The sequence below is a fragment of the Ipomoea triloba genome, chromosome 2 (genome assembly GCF_003576645.1).
Source record: "Ipomoea triloba cultivar NCNSP0323 chromosome 2, ASM357664v1".
NCBI classification, from domain to species: Eukaryota; Viridiplantae; Streptophyta; class Magnoliopsida; order Solanales; family Convolvulaceae; genus Ipomoea; species Ipomoea triloba.
This window is the reverse complement of record NC_044917.1, coordinates 16,302,677-16,323,128: the sequence shown is the minus strand read 5'-3', so window position 1 is coordinate 16,323,128 and position 20,452 is coordinate 16,302,677. Positions and strand designations below refer to the sequence as shown.

At 38.4% G+C, this 20,452-nt stretch overlaps 2 protein-coding genes and 1 pseudogene across 3 annotated transcripts; 2 read left to right on the top strand and 1 right to left on the bottom strand.

Annotated features, from left to right (window-relative positions):
• The first annotated feature begins 1,713 nt into the window (after positions 1-1,713).
• On the top strand, positions 1,714-4,448 carry LOC116011216 (serine/threonine-protein kinase Nek5-like). Of its 2 annotated transcripts, XM_031250750.1 has the most exons (7): positions 1,714-1,985; positions 2,168-3,281; positions 3,382-3,448; positions 3,706-3,771; positions 3,869-3,915; positions 4,011-4,056; positions 4,258-4,448. In XM_031250750.1, exons 4-7 carry the CDS (start codon positions 3,706-3,708, stop codon positions 4,336-4,338), a joined length of 240 nt encoding a protein of 79 aa, XP_031106610.1. In that variant the 5' UTR covers positions 1,714-1,985; positions 2,168-3,281; positions 3,382-3,448; the 3' UTR covers positions 4,339-4,448. The 2 variants fall into 2 exon arrangements, with proteins under 2 accessions (XP_031106610.1, XP_031106609.1); XM_031250749.1 differs by lacking the exon at positions 1,714-1,985 and having other exon boundaries at positions 2,073-3,281.
• A 2,431-nt stretch (positions 4,449-6,879) lies between these two features.
• On the top strand, positions 6,880-8,039 carry LOC116010831 (annotated as a pseudogene).
• A 1,138-nt stretch (positions 8,040-9,177) lies between these two features.
• Positions 9,178-10,920, bottom strand: LOC116010830 (zinc finger BED domain-containing protein RICESLEEPER 2-like). The gene is made up of 2 exons (XM_031250333.1): positions 9,319-10,920; positions 9,178-9,216 (listed from the first exon to the last, which is right to left on the bottom strand). The coding sequence occupies exons 1-2, from the start codon at positions 10,918-10,920 to the stop codon at positions 9,178-9,180; spliced, it is 1,641 nt and encodes a 546-aa protein (XP_031106193.1).
• Positions 10,921-20,452: the final 9,532 nt, after the last annotated feature.

Genomic DNA, 20,452 nt, shown 5'->3' with positions numbered 1-20,452 from the left:
CACGGGCCCACAATGAAGATGCGTACTCTTCACCTACTCAGGTGGAGGATAACTCTACACAGGGTGATGCTAGTTTTGCAGCTCCTACATCTTTGGGACTACAGACACCAGTTAGGGGACAGGGGACTGGTTTGTGTCATTTGAACACTGAGCAGGCCACCATTCCTACGGTATCTACAGTTGCTCAACACACTAAAGCTTCGGTGACAAAACGCATTCGGAGAGCTCGGGGTTCTACCGGGAGGCGTTTGATGATGATAGCGATTCTTCCGTGGCTGGTAGAGTTGCTATATTTGAGTCTGCGGGACGTCATAGGCATGGCTCGCCCTCTAAGACTTCTCAAGTTCCATTTGGTGGCAGGATCACTAGATCTCAGGTACGTAAGGAGTAGAGCAGTGCGGCAGTTGGCACGCCTATCTCTTCTCAATCCCCTTTGTTTTAAATGATGTGTTTTCTTGTTTGGAATGTGCGGGGGATTGCCTCGAGTGGTTCTTTTCAAAGATTGCATGTGTTGCTCAGAAGACATAGGCCTTTAATCTTGTGTCTTCTTGAACCTTTTTGTGATAATGATAGGTTGGATTACTTTAGACTACGACTTGGCTTTGACTTTGCTTTTGCTGAGGTAAATGATAAGTTGTGGCTCTTTTGGAATTCTGACCTTACTTTGAATTTTGAATCTGAATCTAATAAATCTGTTTCTGTTTCATGCATTCATGATACCATTCCTACTGCATTTTGGGTTTCCTTTGTGTATGCTAAAACTAGGGAGCGCCTGAGGGTTTCTTTATGGGCTGAGTTATGCTCAGTTTCAGATAAGGTCCCTTCTGGTGTCCCCTGGTCTGTGGTGGGTGACTTTAATTACTTGTTAAATGTGGATGAGAAAAAAGGTGGCCTTCCTTACCCTCATAGGAAGACTACTAATTTTTGGGAGTGTGTGAGTACGTGTGACCTTATTGACTCTACTGCCTATGGTTCCTCTTTCACTTGGTGGAATGGGAGGCGTAGGGAGTCTGCCATTTGGATGCGCTTGGACAGGTTTCTTTACACTTCGGTGTGGGAATCATTGTTTAGGACATCTGTTCGTCATTTGTCACGGGCCACGTCTAACCACTGTCCTTTACTTGTTACTTCTGAGGTCATATCTGCTCAACCTGTTCCTAAGCATTTTATCTTTCTGAATGTGTGGACTAAACATGAGGATTTCTTGCGTGTGGTGAGGGAAAGTTGGGAGGTTCCAATTGAGGGTGCACCTATGTATGTTTTAGCCACTAAGCTTTGCAGGTTAATGAAGGTTCTTGCTCCTTGGAGCAAGGAAACCTTTGGTGATATTTTTTCTAAGTTGCAGGAACTTGAGGATAAAGTGCAGGTTTTCACTAGTATAGAATTTCTAATATAAAGATGGTTTTACACTACACCTTCTCAATATAGGTGTAGTGGAAAGTAAAGGAAAATAAAATAATGGTAATATTGTAAATAAACACATAAGAATCCGCTACACCTATAAAGGAAAGGTGTGGTGGATTCAAAAATTTAAAAACACGTGTCAATTTTCCGCGGCACCCGTTATAAGAAGGTGCCGCGGAAAATTTAATATTAAAATAATATATATCTTTCCGCGGCACCCACACGTGAGGGTGCCGCGGCGATAAGAAAACTATGGCCTTAAAACCCCTGCAATTTCCCCCAAATCCTTCACATTTCCCCCCAATTTCCCCAAATCCTTCGCACTTCATTCCCCCAAATCAGTCCGTGCGACCGCCGATTTCCTCCAGACTGCCGACTACCACACCGCCGACCGCCACCATCTCCTTCGCGAGGCGCCGACTGCCACCGCCGACCGCCATCTCCTTCGCGAACTAGGAGCGCCGACCATCGCCGTTCGCGACCCAGGAGCGCCGACCGCCACAGCCATTTCTCCTCTCGCGTATAGCCGCCGGCGCCATCTCCGTTCGTCCAAGGTCCATCCGGTCGCCATTTCCATTCAGGTAAGTTTCTCATTTCGATTTATTTATTTGTTTATTTCGAATTATATTGCATTATTGATTTATATCTTTTTTTTTTTAATTTTTTTTTGAATATTAATGTTTTTGTGATATATTTGATATTTTAAGAGTTCAGAAGCTTTGATTGTACAGAGTAACTCAATGGGATAAACTATACTTTGTAGGTTATTTGCTGTTATAGGTTTGTTTGTGTTTGAAAGAGGCACTTCTAGAGCAACACTATTATACTCATCTTCTTGTGACATCCGGGCAGTGGTTGTAACCCATTGAATTATGGCAAAACTAATGTCTGTGGAACTATATCCTCATAGATTATAGACTGCAAATCTATGCTCAGAACTTGAAATAGGAGTAGCAAGCTTTCAAGTATTTAAAACATCATCCCCACCATTTCATTGGTTCTGTGTTAAGAGTGGCAATGAGAATATACAGGGTGGTGTTTTGTTAGGTCTGGACTCTGGCTTCCTTACTGATACAAACTTTGTTTGTCTTATAGTATTATACAGTTATACTTGATGAGTTTTCCAGAGCAATGGCCTTGTAAAGTCTCTGTTATGTTGTACTTGTAAGTTGTAAGTTTGAGCTGAATGCCAAAGTCATATTCTAATTTATATTGCATTATTGCACAAAAAAAAAAACAAAAAGATTACTATGTAAATGAGTTCAAAAATTTTATTGCTAATTTTATTGTTATTGGCCTCTATTTATTTCGAATTTTTAAAAATAATTGTGAAAATAAATTTTATTGTTATTGGCCTCTAAATAAAATTGAATATGTTCATAGTTCACACTGCCATACTTTTTTTTGAACAAAGTTCACACTGCCATACTAAATAACTATATATGGTGTTTTGTTTTTTTTGAAAACACTATATATGGTGTTTTACTTGTAGCTTTTTAATATGCTATATATATATTTCTTTTTCCCACTCCCGGCAAAAGCACCCTGCGTTTCCTTTTCCCACAAACAGACGAATACATATGTATTTGTGTTTGTCGGTATTCTTCGGCTTTGATCTGCCAATGGGTCGCAGGAGATGCAAACATTAGATTGAGTCCTTCCCTTCATGGGAATGCGTTTAGTTGAGGCATTTCCTGTGTCTTTTTAAAGTATCTTCCTTGTGTTTTTGTCCTTGAGTGAGTAAATTAAAGATAGAGTATTGGGCAAATGGGAATAGCAACGGAGTCGAGAATGGACCAGTATGATATTATGGAACAGATTGGCAGGGGGGCATTTGGTGCTGCAATTCTCGTTCATCACAGACAAGAGAAAAAGAAGTATCAATCACTCTCTTTCCTCTCTTTTACTTCTAAAGTTTGTAAATTTAGGCATTTCAAGGTTTTCCAATATCAATTCTTTCTCTTTTGTGTCTGTTAGGTATGTGCTAAAGAAGATTCGGTTAGCATGACAAACGAAGCGCTGCAGAAGAGCTGCTTATCAAGAGGTGCTGCATTTTCTTTGTTGTTGTGGGAGAAATAATGGTGGATCATTTCTATTTTTGGATTCTTCATTAATTTGATTGGTTATATACAACCACTAATAAAATTACTTATTTATAGCAGTTAGTAGAAAATGGTGATGTTAGTTATGTGTAAATGCATTTGATATTGATCCTTTTGTGTCTTGTCTCTGCTGGAAATGATTGCATAATATCCAGATTGGAAATTTTTACAGAGATCTCACTGAAATTTCAATGTGTAGATGGCTTTAATTGCCCGAGTTCAACACCCTTATACAGTTGAATTCAAAGAAGCATGGGTGGAGAAGGTGAGAGGCTTTATTCCACAGTAAATTAGTTTTAGACTTATAGAAGCCTTTCGTCTCAAGTCGACTTTGTTTGCTATCTTCCCAAATGGAATTGCAGGGTTGCTATGTTTGCATTGTTATTGGCTACTGTGAAGGCGGCGATATGTAAGTTTATTAAGAAATATGAGGTTCATAAGAACATTGGGTTTTGTTTAGAATTACTTGATATACTTGTTTCTGAGTTTTAAGTGCTCTTACAGGGCTGAATTGATGAAGAAGGCAAATGGATTATACTTTCCCGAAGAGGTATGTGTATGAACTTCAATTAACGTTATCTCAAACTAGCAATTCTGAATGTAGTATGATAGACACAGCAACATGTGGAAAAAGATTAAGCTATTCATAGGATATGACATTTCTCTTACCTATAAAAAGGAAGAATGTTTCTCAAATTATAATTTATCAATTAGCATGTTTACTAATTTGATTAATTAATTTTTTTTATAGGTATTTGAAGTAGCACCCTACTCCATGGACGAAATAGATGAAGTTCGAGAGTTGTGGGCACAATATTTCATAGAAGTGTAACTTGGTTTGGTTTAAACATTATCTTTATTATTATTAACTTATGTTTATGTTTTGTTAAACAATTGTATCAAGTATATTTGTGAGATTATTAAATATTAACTATTGTGTGATGATGTTTGTGTTCACAGTACGTATTAGAAATGTTGGTTTAATTTGAAAATCATTATGAATAGACAGTTTAATTTATTGGTATTAGTTTGTAATTTTGGTGTTGATGTGGTGGTTTTAGAAAATTCTGCACAAGTTTTTTTTAAAAAAATTAGGTAATTTCATAAAATAAATAATATATTAAAAAAAAAATTTATCCGCGTCACCCGCACCGAAGTGGGTGACGCGGAAAACCATTATTATATTATTTAATAATGATTTTCCGCGTCACCCCACTTCGGTACGGGTGACGCGGATAATCATTATTAAAATAATAAAAAAACTATCCGCGTCACCCTTTATGGGTGACGCGGAAAATACATACTAATCAGAGTCACCTTAATCCGCTACACCGCTACAGGTGTAGCGGATACTCATTTACAGGTGTAGCAAAATTGCTTATTTGTACTAGTGTTTAGAGGAGGTGGTGCAACAGAACCTAGATGGTGATAGGGCTCTCAATGACTATAAGGAATGTGTAGCTCTATTGCAAAGGCAGGTTTCTATTGAGGAGGAATACTGGCAACAGAAGGCTCACATGGCGGCTGTTCAGGAAGGTGATAGGAACTCTAAGTTCTTTCACTCGATGGTAAAAGAGAAAAGGAGGAAACTTTACATCCATAAGGTTAAGGATGACACAGGGCACTGGATTGAGGATAGACAAGGGATAGCACAACAGGCTGTCTCTTTTTTTGAGGGTATGTTCACAGCGGAGGTAGGTAATTTTGATTTGTCTAAACTAGACTGCGTTAGGCGTTTAGTTACTGATGAGGATAATGCCTGGCTTACTGTTGTACCTGAGGAAGAAGAGGTAAAAAATGTTGTGTTTGCTATGAATTCTGTTAGTGCCGCTGGCCCTGACGGGTCTAATCGGGCATTCTATAAGGCTTGTTGTGATATTGTTAAAGGGGATGTGGTTGATATGGTCAGGAGTTACTTCCTTGGTAGGGAGTTCACCAGGTCTAGTACCCACACCTCCATTGTTTTGTTGCCTAAAAAGGCCAATCCAGAGACATTTGTTAAATATAGGCCCATTAGCTTGTGCAATTTTAGCAGTAAGATTGTTACTAAGTTAATGGTTGTCAGATTAGCTTCTGTCCTCCCTAGGTTATTGTCGCCTCACCAGAGTGGTTTTGTTACGGGGCGGTCTATCATTGATAATATTTTACTTGCTTCTGAGATGTCTCATGGTATAAAGCTAGGAAATCAGGATATAGTGCTGAAGCTAGACATGGCTAAGGCCTATGACCGGGTTTCCTGGTTTTTTCTTGTTTCTGTGATGCGCAGGATGGGTTTTTGTGAGGTCTGGATTGACCTGGTTTACCGTGCTGTTTCTAATGTCTGGTATTCTGTTATTGTAAATGGTGTCAAGGAGGGTTTCTTTACCTCGTCTCGTGGTCTGAGGCAGGGAGACCCTCTTCCCCCTAGTCTTTTTTATCATTGCTGCAGAAGTTCTATCCATGTTCATCGCTCGTGTCCATTTAGACGAGAGTATCCCTAGATTCTCTCAGCTTACTAGTACTCCTCATATTCATCACTTAGCGTATGCGGATGATGTTATTATTTTTAGTACTGGTAGCCAGGGGCTATCTGCATGGTGATTAGGGCATTAAAAGAGTATGAGGAGATTTCTGGTCAGATGGTTAGCTTTCCTAAAAGTGCTTTTTATATGCATCCCCGTACCTCAAGCAGTGTTATTCGTAGGATTAGAGATGTGCACGAAAAAGTGTGTTTATTTATCCTCTATGGTGGACAAGGTGAAGGCTAAGTGTCTTGGGTGGCAACGCAAGTTGTTAGCTAAAGGCGGGAAGGCGGTATTAATCTCTTCTGTTTTGCAGGCTATTCCATTACATCTTTTTGCAGCTTGTGATCCTCCTAAACAGGTTATCCGGTATTTAAAACGGTGTTTTGCAGGTTTCTTTTGGAGGCAGGCAAGGGGTGCTCGTTACAATTGGGCGTCATGGAAAATGCTAGCCCTTCCCAAAAAGGAGGGTGGTGTGGGGTTCCTTGATCTAGGACTGATGGTACGAGCATCTAGTGCGAAGCTGTGGTGGAATTTTCGCACAATGTATTCTCTGTGGGGAAATTTCATGAGAGCTAAGTACTGCAGTCGTGTTCACCCGGTGGCAAAGCTTGTGCAGTCTTCAGATTCACATACTTGGAAACGCATGGTTAGCGTTAGGGATGAGGTAGAGGCAGTCTTGGGTTGGCGGTTGACTCATGGAGATGTTAATCTCTGGTGGGACAACTGGTCAGGACTTTGGCCCGCTAGGGCGCCTTTACCACTTCCCTGGCGTTGAGTACTCTGGTGATTTATTGTCCGACTTTATTTAGGATGGGGAATTGAATTTGTCTACCTATAATGACCTTCTGCCAGTGGGTTTGGAGGCGGACATGTCCCGCTTAGGCCAGATGACTTTTGATATACCCATTTGGCGGGTAACTTCAGATGGTATGTTTTCTTTCTCCTCTGCAAAATCTCTGTTAAGGGTTGAACCTGTGAACTCTGATCCTCTTTTGAGTAATTGCTGGCACAAGCATCTGTCTTTTAAGGTGTCTTTCTTGGCCTGGCGGGTGCTTCGCGGGCATTTTCCCACGGACGACGCTATGGCCAAGTTTGGACACGTTATAGTCTCTAGGTGCTGGTGTTGCCAATCCCCTGTTAGGGAAACAATTGATCACATTTTCTATACAGGGGATACAGCAAAGGCTGTGTGGCGGTTTTTTATGTGGTCATTGGGCCTTCACTTCAGTCATCATGGTCTCTGGACCTTGCTGGCAGAGTGGAGGCGGGTAGTTGCTTGTAATCGTCTTGTTTCCTTTGTTGTTTGCAGGTTACCTTATCTCATCCTTTGGGAGTTGTGGAAACACAGAAATGCATGCATGCATAGTAGAGGATCGCCCAGTGTGCCGCGGGTGGTGTATGGTGTGGGAAAGGGGCTGGCGGAGTGTCTCTTTAGGCGGTGGCCAAGAGAGCACATTCTGTCACCGAATTGGTCTGTCATTTTGTCCTACATGGAGTCGCATGTGCCTCGGCGCATAGTTCATGCTATTAGATGGGATCTTCCACCAGATGGTTCTCTAAAGATCAATATGTCATACTCTGAGTCTTTGGGTGGGACTACTACCTTGGTGCGTAACCCGGGGGGTGGTTTTGCTATGGCTTGGCCATGTCTGCAGTTGATGGGTTTCGGGATATTTTTCGGGTACTGTTCCGCTGTCTTGAATGGTGTTTAGCCAAGAGATTTACATATTTGGTCTTAGAGTCTGTATTGTCTGAGCTTAAGGGATATGTTGATAATTTTGTTCCCATTCCTTGGTCCTTGGGTTCTGATGTGTCACGGCTCTGCTTTCTTTGTTCTTGTGCCTCTGTGTCTATTCTTCAATGTCTGTCGCAAGGTAATCTTCTTGTGACTGCATTAGCATATTGGGTTGGGGGTAAAGATGGAGAGTTCATGTTTAATAGTCTGTCTGACCTACCTCCGAGGGTGCGTTCTTTGATTGTTCATGATGATGTCCCCTCTATATTCTTTGAGGATTTTTATCCGCCCTGATCTATTTTGAAAATGGAAGTGATGACCTTTTAAAAAAAATGAAAAAAGAGCACAATGACAAAAAAGAGAAAAAAGAGAAAAAGTGAAAAAAAAGAAAGAAAAATGAGAAAAAGATGAAAAGTGAAAAAAGGAAAAAATTGTGAAAGAAAGTTGGTTCTGCTGGTTGCTTGTTTTGGAGGCGATGATGACTTGGCTTTCTGTTAAGTTTAGCCTCAACAACGCAGGTGTCAACGGTACAAGAGACATCCTAGTCCGAGTTGAACGGTGGTCGGGCAGGATTTTTCAAATCCGTTGACCTAGTCAGTAGGGGTGGAAATCAATCATTATTGCATGGACCATGGTCCACACAGCTGTGTGGACCAAAAATAAAAAATACATTATTTTTGTACTGGAGGTACATTATTTTTGTACTGTAGGTACATTATTTTATGGTACATTACTTTTGTACTGAAGGTACATTATTTGATATATACTATCGAATAATGTACCTACAGTACACAAATAATGTACCTTCAGTACAAAGATAATGTACTTTTTATTTTTGGTTCACACAGCTGTGTGGACCATGGTGCATGCAATAATTTGCCGGTGAAAATAGGCTAGGTCAAGCTAGGCTTTAGAAATTTAGGTCTAGGCCTGCTATGGAAATCTAAAGCCTAAGCCTGGGCCTAGGCCTGCATGTAGGCTTTTTTTTAGGCTCAAGCCTGAGCCTACAGTTGGCCTGGTCTGGCCTGAAGCCTGTTTAAAAGCCTATTTAATATAAAGGCTTTTAAAAAGGCTTGTAAATAGATCCTAAATAAGTCTTGAGCCTATTTAAATAGGCTTTGAGCCTATTTAAGGCATACATTTTTAAGCCAAGTATACCTGTAAAAAATTTACAAAAAATACCTAAGTTTATATTAACCATAAAAGTTCATATTTCATAATACATTATCCAACACCACAAGTAAAAGTTCGTAATAAAATTAAACAATACAACTAATACAAGTTGTGTACCACAAGTCCATAATACAAAAGTCCAACGGATCAACACAACTACATAAATACAAGTTTAACAACAACAAAAGCATAAATCCATAATACAAACATAATAACAACAATGTAAACATAACAATATTCAAACATAAAATGAAACAAGTCACGGCTTAAGCATAATCTCCTCTTGTCCAGAATCCTCCTACACAAACACAATGAAAAAAAATGATAATGAATAAGTAAGTCCATTACAAGATAAAACTTTAAATTTTAAATAAGTAGTAATATAAAATAATATTCTTACCTTTTCTTTTATCTTCAACCCATACTTGTTACGAAGCCAATCCCCACCACAAATAAGAGCTTCAATAGATTGTTCATTTAAGCTAGCACAATATTCATCAATCACCCTTCTCCCGGCACTAAATGTGGATTCAGATGCCACACTTGAAATAGGAACAACTAGTATATTAGCAGCCATCTTTGACAAAACTTTGAACTTTAAACTATTATCTTTCCACCACCCCAAGGCACAAAAAGATGAAGAAGAACAAGAATGAATAACAAGATTTTTCTCAAGATAAGTCTCCAACTCTGATTTTGTAAGAGGATATGATTGACTTCGGTGGACCATAGTCAATATCTCTTGCATCCCTTTATCCATTTGCCGTACACCATGAACCACAATGGTGCTTTCAACATTGAATTCACTATGTCCACTAGTAGAGGAAGCATCTTGACTAAATAAGTTCACATAATCAAGATATAATTCCTCTAATGCCCTTTTCACCTTTTCCACATTCTTTTCAACATCACTTTGTGTTTTATACAACAAGGGAAAAGTTATCTTAATACCATTTAACTTCATCATTGGATCTAAAACACATGCAATAGACATTAGCAAATTACATTCCCCCCAATATTTATCAAATTTTGCTTTCATAGGTATTGCCATCTCACTCATGAACATATCAAAAGACTCAGCTGCATTATCAATAGCTTTTTTCACCCTTTGAATTTCAGCAAGATACAAGTTAGAAGTAGGGTAATCACTACCTGATATGACATGTGTGGCATCGTTAAAAACCTCCAAAAGTTGACAAACCTTCTCAATCTTGTTCCAATCCTCAAATGATGGTGCATACTTATAATGTGGTTCTTTTTCATTGTAATCTGAAAAGGCATGTTTAAATTTAGCCGTAGTACACAACATCAAGTATGTAGAGTTCCATCTTGTTGGACAATCAAGAACAAGTTTCCTCTCTTTCAATCCTTTTAATTCAACAACTTCATGAAATGATTTTAACCTTGCATCTGAAGAATTTATAAACTTGACACTTTCACGAACATTGAGAATGACATCTTTAATAGTGCTAAGGCCATCTTGCACCAACAAATTCAGAATGTGAGCACAACATCTAACATAGAATAATTGTCCATCAAGTACCATCTTACTGCTCAATGACATATTTTCTTTCAAACTTCTTACACAAGAGTCATTGTAAGATGCATTGTCAACGGTTACTGAGAATATTTTATTCTCAATACCCCATCCTCTCAAACACTTGAAAATAGCATTTGCTATATCTGTTCCCCGTCGAGGAGGAGGCACTTTGACAAAATTCAAAACTCTCTTCTGAAGGTTCCAACTTGCATCAACAAAATGACCCGTTACAACCATGTACTCAACTACTTGGTGACTTGACTTCCACATGTCTGTTGTAATGCTAACCTTACTCACATTACTCAAAATCTTTTTCAAAGTATTCTTTTTAGCTTCATACAATTGCAAACAATCGCTTCTTGCTGTTTTACGAGTGACCTTTTTGAAATTTGAATTTGCATATTCAAAAGCCCACATGAACACTTCATCCTCTACGATGCTAAATGGTCGCTCATGCACCATGATTGCACTAGCAATAATCTCGATCTCTTATCTTTTCATTGGAGTATTTACCACCAGGAATAATGAAAGGATTTCCTACAGATTCAGTAGGCGGGCGAAATTGTAGCGTTGTTTGCTTATTTTCTCGAGAGATATGCAACTTTTTCTGCAAGTAAATCTCTGAGTGCCCACTACTACACAAACGGCTTTTAACGTCGGCTAAATGGACCCTTTAACGTCTGCTAAAATCCAACATTGATTTGGCCGACGTTGTAAGGGTACACATACAACGTCGGCTAAATGTTAACCGACGTTGTAAGGTAAACATACAATGTCGGCTCTTTACAAATAGCCGACGTTGTAGGTAATTTAAAAACTAATAAAATACCCTATAACGTCGACTCTTTACAAATAGCCGACGTTATAGGTAATTTAAAAACTACTAAAATACCCTACAACGTCGGCTCTTTATAAATAGCCGACGTTGTAGGTAATTTAAAAACTAATAAAATACCCTACAACGTTGGCTCTTTATAAATAGCCGACGTTGTAGATAATTTAAAAACTACTAAAATACCCTACAACGTTAGCACTTTACAAATAGCCGACGTTGTAGGTTATTTAAAAACTAATAAAATACCTTACAACATCGGCTCTTTACAAATAGCCGACGTTGTAGGTTATTCAAAAACTTATAAAATACCCTACAACGTCGGCTCTTTACAAATAGCCGACGTTGTAGGTAATTTAAAAACAAAAAAATTACCCTACAACGTCGGCTAATAAGACTAGCTGACGTTGTAGGGTAATTTTTTTTTAAATATTCATTTTATTTTTCTGTTTACACCCAAAACCTGTTCAAATATATATAGCTATCACAATCACATTCAAAACCTGTACAATTTATATTTATAATATCAAAATTAATAAAAGTAATAAATCTCACAATTGATACTAATTAATAATACAAGTTCATAATAAATCTCACAATTGATACTAATTAATAATACAAGTTCATCAAAAATTATCTATATTAATTAATACAAGCAATAATCTTCTCCCAAACTTTGTACCAAAAGCAATAAAAGCAATACATCTCACATTACTATTTCACATAAAAGCAATAAAAGCAATACATCTCACATTACTATTTCACATACTAATGCAATGTATTAATCCATTCATCAATGAAGTACTTGGCCCATGTGTCTCTATCTTCATCAATCTCTTGTTGATTGTAGCTCAATGAACCAACTCTCTCCACTATCTATAATGTTGAAAAGTAATAAATAATTAGTAAGCTAATTTAAGCTAGTATTTTTAAAATTTGAATGAGAAATGTATTTTCTTAAATTACTTGCCTTATCCATTCCTTCGTATGCTTCTTTGGAAAGAATTTCAAACATGTACTTCATCACATAATACCCGCATTCGGTGCCTCCAACTTGTTTGGCACACTATATTTGAATTATAATACAATTAAGAATTCATTTAATTAAAAACAATGAAATATATGTAGTTTTACAAATGTATAAAATACTTACCAAACAATTAATCCATTTTGGTTGATGATTTGTTTTCTTTCCTTTAGAATGTAATGTTGATTTCACACACCTATAAATATAAGAGATATGTATACATAAATACTATATGGCACCGTACATTATGTATAATAACCATGGCAAAAGAATTTATTAGCTCACCAAAGATGATGGACATGAATGGTTGTGCCAACCCATTGGCCATGGCAGCTCCTGTTCCAATGATCATTACAGCAATATCAAACCTATCTGCAAAGGAGAAAAGTTTGAACAATGGGACACTTTGATCTTCAGTTCCTTTCTGATCAAAGCAATTCCTTGATTTTTCTCCATCCTCAGTGCTCATCTTGTTTGTGAGACTACTTATTTTCCTACTATCCTTTCGTTTTTGAACTTAATAGCAATAGGATATAACTACAACAATATTTATAGGCAAAAGGAGTAAAACATTAACAATGCATTTAATTCATCGTCATTGTGCAATGTGCATTACTTTCGATTGAATAATTCGCAAGATTATCAATCATAAATATTGTTGATCATTAATGGATAGAAACCATTCAATTGATCACATCTCCTTTGTGTCCATTATTTATTATCAGAAAGGTAACTTACCAGTAACCTCATAACTATGGAAAAGAACTATAACCATTTACAAACCTACACCCAGAAGCCAGACCTTGTAGGATTATGGACTTATAAGCAATTTTCATTAGCAGTCATACTTTTCAACTGCCAATTTTCTTCTGGTGAGTAAATCAACTAATAAAAAGCAGAATAAGAGCGAATAGTTCAATAACTTATAGCTAATGTATAAGCATAACAATTCTAAATTTCTAATATGTGGTATTCAATGCTTTACAGTAATAACTCCTATTGTTTATCTGATCCTCTGCAAAAATTTCCAGCTACTGCATAAGCAACTTGTCCATGATTTAATAAGTGTGAATTATTCAAAAGGCTAAAGCCTTATTACACCCCTTAAGATTAAGTAAGTTCAGCATTTTTATGTTCCACTCCTTACTGCAAATTACCCAGATTTAAAAGATCTTTTCTGTTGAGCATGGCTAAAAGGTCATAAATTTGCAATAAATTATATGACAAAAATCTAAGGCAGTGAACTTCCAATGCTGTGACAACAAATATTGACAAATTGTATCAACTCTTGGTCAAATTTTCTCCTATATTTATATCCTTCGGCAAATAACAACGTCATGATATTTGTGATGCAACAGGCAGTACCAAAGGGGAGACAATGTCCCCAATAGTATACCATACCTGATGGGTATCTGAAAATGACATGGCAAGATGTTATTGCATATTCTCCACAATAAAAAAACACATACTTTTGTACCCCAAGAAGTTCTACTACACACAATCCAATCATTCGTTATAGAGAAACCCGTAGTGACTACCAAAGAGTGCACTGGATAGACCCTTACTAGCAAAGTACCAAGAAAGTAAACCAGACTAAATTACTTATAGTAACCGGCTCAAACTAGATAAACCCCGCCTTGTGATTCTAATCAGCAAAGGGCTATAAGGAGGTAAAGATGCTTAGATTGCCCATAACTGACCCGCTCAAACTAAGGAGACCAATAGGTCACTCTCACTAAAAATCAAATTTGTAATCTCGTGGTTACAAACAACAACGTTACCAATTTGGCTGGGGTTGCCCTGCCCAACATTTTTATCTTTTAATACACTCTACGAGTACAAGTAGCATTTTACATACCCAAAATCCAACACAGTGCTAGAATTTATCAGATATATAGACAAATAATTCGAAATATATAACCAAAAACATCTAATAATTTCTAAAAACATTATTTTCAACTATAATAACCAAAAACATTATTTTCAACTATAATAATTCAAAAATAAAAAAATTTTAAAATAAATAGAAATTAAAAAATTACCTGCGACGCGGATTCCCGGCGGTGCGGCGGTGGGCAGTCGTTGTCGGCGGTGCGGCGGTGGAGGTGAGCGACGGCTTGGTGGTGTGCGAGGAAGTTTAGGTTATTATGGTCTGAAATTCGCGGCCCCCGACCTTATTAAAAACCCTACAACGTCGGTTATTTATAGTAACCGACGTTGTAGGTTCAAATTAAAAGATTCGGCGCGATACGACGTCGGCTAATGTCCTAGCCGACGTCGTATCGCGCCGGGGGTTGATTTCCTATGCGATACGACGCCGGCTAGAACATTAGCTGACGTCGTATCGCGCAATCTTCTTATGTCAAGCCTTTAACGTCGGTTGTTAATAAAGAGTTTTTATTTCTTTTTAATTAATTAACGAACCTTTAACGTCGGGTAATTATTTAGCCAACGTTAAATAGCCGACGTTGTATGTGACTTCTGTAGTAGTGGCCTCTTAAGATGGCTAGTGCTTGCCCCCCTTCCACCAGTAGATAACTTATCCTTACAATACAAGCACATTGCTTTCTTTGTACCATTGTCAACTTCAATTTCTTCAAAATCATTCCACACTGCTGACGTTTTTCGCCTCTTTTTTTATATGATTAAATCATTAGCAAGTTCACCCCTACTCACTTCTTCAGAATTGTTACTTTCAATTGGTTGACTTGAAGAAATTGGTGGAATTGATGGAGTTGTAGTTGTAACTTGCACGTTAACTTGTTCAAGAATAGATTCATTTGTATTGTTACTTGTCATCCTATATAAAGTATCTAACATTAAACAAGTAAACATTAAACACTAAACTACTAAACTTAATAATTAAACAACTAAACATTAATAATTAAACTAGTAAACAAATAATTAAATAAACCAGTAAACATTAATTAATAATAATTAAACCAGTGGACTACTGATTCTTAATAATTAAACAAGTAAATAATAATTAAACCAGTAATTCAGTAAACATTAAACAACAACTCAACTACTCAACTAGTAAACATTAAACACTAAACTAGTAAACTTAATAATTAAACAACTAAACATTAATAATTAAACTAGTAAACAAATAATTAAATAAACCAAGAAACATTAATCAATATAAATTAAACCATTGGACTACTGGTTCTTAATAATAAACAAGTAAATAATAAATTAATAATTAAACCAATAAACATAAAACAACATCTCACGTCAAAGATTTGTTCAATTGGGGATGAAGACGCGCGTCTACGATTTGCTCAATTGGGATGGGAAAGTGGGGCTATCGATTAGGGTTATTTGGTTAAAAAATATATGTATATATATAGTGGGGGTTATATTATAAATATGAAAAGATATTAGTTATAAAATAAAATATATAATAAATATAAATTATATATATAAACAGGCCAAGCCTGCGAGCTCGTAGGCCAAGCCTGTGAGCTCTTGGCCAAGCCTTTACATATAGGCCTGAACCTATTTACATAAATAGGCTTTTAAATAGGCCTAGGCCTGACCTTTTTACTAAACAGGTCAGGCCTTAAGTAGGCCAGGCCGTAGGCCCCTACGTAGGGGCCTGGCCTATTCCCACCACTACTAGCCAGGCTTGCTGTTGGCCAATAGTAGCTGAACCCCTTCTGGGTTCCGGGTGGGGTAGGATATGCTTGAGGTGTTTACTGTTCTTTCATGTCTTGTTCTTATTTCTTGAACAGTATTCATTCATTCATTAGTCTTTGTTTTCTGCTTGCTAGCTTATTTTATTTTATTTTATTAGAGGTGTGCATTCTTCTTGTTCATTGTATGTCTCTTTATTTTCCTTTGGCCTTCTGAGGTGTGTTTGGTCTTCGAGCTATCTTGGTTTCGCCCTTGTGGGCTTTTCTTTGAACAGACCATGCCTCAACGTCGGTGCTTGCGGTAAGAAGTTGCACCCTGACCCGGGCTGAACGGTGGCCGGGTGAGAATTTTTCAAATCCGTTGGCGGTTAGTCCAGGCTTGCTGCTGGCCAATAGTAGCTAATCCCGTTGGGGTTTCTGGTTCTGAACTGCTCTCTGGTTTTTGCCGTTGGATGGCCTACGTGCTGATGTATTTTTTAGGCATGCGTGCAACCATTAGTTTATGATGGATTTTTCTAGTTATTTGTTATGATTTCATCTTGTTTTCTGAGTGGCCTGTGTGCCTATGGGTTTGGTGGCTCTGGGTGCCTTGTGCTGTGCTTGGTATGCATTACAACTGTTTTCCTTGAAACAAGTGTTATGTTGCCGGATGCGGCAGGACGACGCATGGTGCTTAGCTGATACACATGGTGCTTGGTTTAGTGCTTTGTTCTGGTTTTGGTGTGTTTGCCAGCTGTTTAGTGTTTCTGTCTCCTTGGATAGCCCCTAAAACATTCGTTATGCTGTCGAAATTTCAACAACGTACTTGAAGACTTGGGCTGCTCACAAGCTTCTGGCATTTATTCATTTCATTATTTCTTTATTTCTTCATTTATGTTTGGGCTATACTTAGCTTGAGCAATTATTTTTAAGCTTTCATTCTTTAAACCTGGGCTACTATTTTTGGGCCTGGGTCCAATTTATTATTCCATTAGTTTAGGTTTGGGTCATTTCTTTTGGCCTTATTTGATTTATGGTCACTTTTGGGCCATCTTTTGTAAGACTTTTTTTGTTTATTAATAAATTTTATTTTGATTTTAAAAAAAAACAGTAAATGCTAAACCTTAAACCATAAAAATTATGTGTAGACATGTTGAGATTCTGTGTATTACAGAGTAATATTCTGTGTATTACAGAGTTATATTCTGTGTATTGTTGACTTACATTTTGTGTATTGAATGATATATCTCTGTACATAGTCCTAAATGCTAAACCCTAAACCATAAACCCTGAATGCTAAAGTATAAATGCTAAACCCTAAACCCTAAACCCTAAATGCTAAACCCTGGCTTCTAACTCTGTCGTCTAACTATGAACATGTTATGGATTGCAGTTCATATTCTGTGTATTAGTGAGTATTGTTCTGTGTATTACAGAGTATCATTCTATGTATTACATAGTCCAATATAAGAGATAACATCAAATGGTTTCTGTTGCTGTGCATGTTATGTTTGGTGATAAATAATTCTGTGCATCCTGTGGTAACATTCTGTGTATTACTTGTAATAGTTCTGTGTATAAAAAATACAACTGCAGATCTGGAAAAAAAAAACTAACAAACAAAAACCTACTCACAAATCAACTTATATCATTGAATGCATACAAACATTAAGACACACTCTGATTGTCCTCTTGATTTGCATTTGAACTAAAATGACAAAAATTTGAACCTCCAAACCTTAGATGCACAAGATACCCATTCCCAACAATATTAGAAATAGCATCTTCAACTTGAGATTGCACAACCGATTTTGTTTTAGATGCAGCTATATGAGCAAGCTGCTTTTGACCCCTTGCTTTCTTGTATTTCTTTTCAATCACGCTGCTCACCCTTCTATTACGTAACACTTTCAACCTCCTGCTTGATGGATCTTTTATAACACCACTTGAGGATTCTAGCTCACAATCTTCGCCTTCGAAGAAAATAGGGCCATACTCAGCTTCAACTCTTCTGTTGGCATCTAAAACTGGTTGCTCACTAATAGCGTAAATAGAACCGGGGGGTACGATTACACTACGAATACGTATGTTCGTGAATAAGTGGGAGAGCGTTCGTAGGTCAGCCGGTCGGTCTACCGTAGGGCGACCGGGCAGTTCAAAGCTGAGTGGTATCCCGAGTGGTAAGTGATTACGAGCGGGTCGCTTAGAATAACGCAGGCTGCTATTGTAGGGTGGTCAGGTTGCAATTACAAAGCGGGAATTACGAGTGAACGGTTACACTGAGTGTAGACCGTGATATAGATTGATGTTGTAGGGTGAGATTACAAGTAGTGAGTAGTAGTAGTTACAATCAGATGGAGATGAGAAGTAAGGGGAGACCCTCCTATTTATACAAATGAAGTCGGTGTATGCATTTAATGCACCAGCTGCAAGTGGCTTGACGTGGCACCTTCTTGTTGGCTTGGTCAGGCGGTCACTCTGTAGGCTACGCGTAGGTTGACTGGTCGAGGTTGCAGGGCCGCCCCGCAGGCGCAAGTTGGGCTGCTTTACTTGTTGTGTAAGATAAGGTTTCGGCTTGCATGTTGCGTCATATTGTTGACCGACCGGTCATCCTTCGGTAGACCGATCGGGTGTGTTTCTGTCAGGGCGACTCCAAGGGTGATCTGAGAGCATTTTGTCACGAGGCCTATCGGTACAAGCAGACCGGTTGATCACAAGTGATTTATTCCAGTTCGGTTGATGACTATGATGGACCGGTCGTGTGACTTCTTGGCGGACCGGCTATACGGATCAGTCTTTTGTGCGTATTTACCCATCACTCACAAATTTTCCGTCCTTCACTGTTTTCTTGGCAATAAACAACCAACTTCTGAAATTTCCTAGTGATCTCTAAAGTCCAAATATAAGAGGCAACATTAAAACACTGAGATGGGGAGGCAATACCAACATTCTCAACTTCCAAAAATTTTTTAGTCCATCTCTTCAGAATATATTTCTTAGGGACTTCAGACACACAATGCACGTTTAAAATGCGTAAACAGTGACAACATAGGATCCCCGTTTCAGTGAACAACTTGCAATTGCAACAAATATCTAACTCTCTAATGTTAAAAATCACTTCATGCCTAATAATATCAACCCCGGGCCTCCAAACATGATGCTTATACACACCACCTTCAAATAGCACACACTCTTGATAGCATGATGCCCCTTTCAAAAACTGCTCTTCGAACAAGTAATATATCTCAATCGTATATATCCCTGGCGTGTGAAAGAATCTTAATGTGATCCATAGCCATTGCAGGTACACCTTGGGAACACCGAACATCTTCCCCATTCTCTCTACCTCTCCATTCCGAAACAACACCAACAAAAGAGCTATAGAAATCACATAGTCCAGCAATCTTGGATAACCTTCTAGAAATAGAGTGATTTGTGGTTTCACTCCTTTGTGAAGATAAAATACCACCAGAAAAATAATCTTTGTTAAATGCAGGGCACCATTTTTCTCTACATTGATACAACTTTTCAATNAAACCTTAGATGCACAAGATACCCATTCCCAACAATATTAGAAATAGCATCTTCAACTTGAGATTGCACAACCGATTTTGTTTTAGATGCAGCTATATGAGCAAGCTGCTTTTGACCCCTTGCTTTCTTGTATTTCTTTTCAATCACGCTGCTCACCCTTCTATTACGTAACACTTTCAACCTCCTGCTTGATGGATCTTTTATAACACCACTTGAGGATTCTAGCTCACAATCTTCGCCTTCGAAGAAAATAGGGCCATACTCAGCTTCAACTCTTCTGTTGGCATCTAAAACTGGTTGCTCACTAATAGCGTAAATAGAACCGGGGGGTACGATTACACTACGAATACGTATGTTCGTGAATAAGTGGGAGAGCGTTCGTAGGTCAGCCGGTCGGTCTACCGTAGGGCGACCGGGCAGTTCAAAGCTGAGTGGTATCCCGAGTGGTAAGTGATTACGAGCGGGTCGCTTAGAATAACGCAGGCTGCTATTGTAGGGTGGTCAGGTTGCAATTACAAAGCGGGAATTACGAGTGAACGGTTACACTGAGTGTAGACCGTGATATAGATTGATGTTGTAGGGTGAGATTACAAGTAGTGAGTAGTAGTAGTTACAATCAGATGGAGATGAGAAGTAAGGGGAGACCCTCCTATTTATACAAATGAAGTCGGTGTATGCATTTAATGCACCAGCTGCAAGTGGCTTGACGTGGCACCTTCTTGTTGGCTTGGTCAGGCGGTCACTCTGTAGGCTACGCGTAGGTTGACTGGTCGAGGTTGCAGGGCCGCCCCGCAGGCGCAAGTTGGGCTGCTTTACTTGTTGTGTAAGATAAGGTTTCGGCTTGCATGTTGCGTCATATTGTTGACCGACCGGTCATCCTTCGGTAGACCGATCGGGTGTGTTTCTGTCAGGGCGACTCCAAGGGTGATCTGAGAGCATTTTGTCACGAGGCCTATCGGTACAAGCAGACCGGTTGATCACAAGTGA

Coding starts and splice junctions, on each gene's coding strand:
- LOC116011216 (XM_031250750.1), top strand. CDS start 3,706: ATGGCTTTAATTGCCCGAGTTCAACACCCTTATACAGTTGAATTCAAA. Junction 3,772..3,868: donor AAGAAGCATGGGTGGAGAAG/GTGAGAGGCTTT, acceptor ATGGAATTGCAG/GGTTGCTATGTTTGCATTGT. Junction 4,057..4,257: donor GATTATACTTTCCCGAAGAG/GTATGTGTATGA, acceptor TTTTTTTTATAG/GTATTTGAAGTAGCACCCTA.
- LOC116010830 (XM_031250333.1), bottom strand. CDS start 10,920: ATGGTGCATGAGCGACCATTTAGCATCGTAGAGGATGAAGTGTTCATG. Junction 9,217..9,318: donor GGTTGAAGATAAAAGAAAAG/GTAAGAATATTA, acceptor GTGTTTGTGTAG/GAGGATTCTGGACAAGAGGA.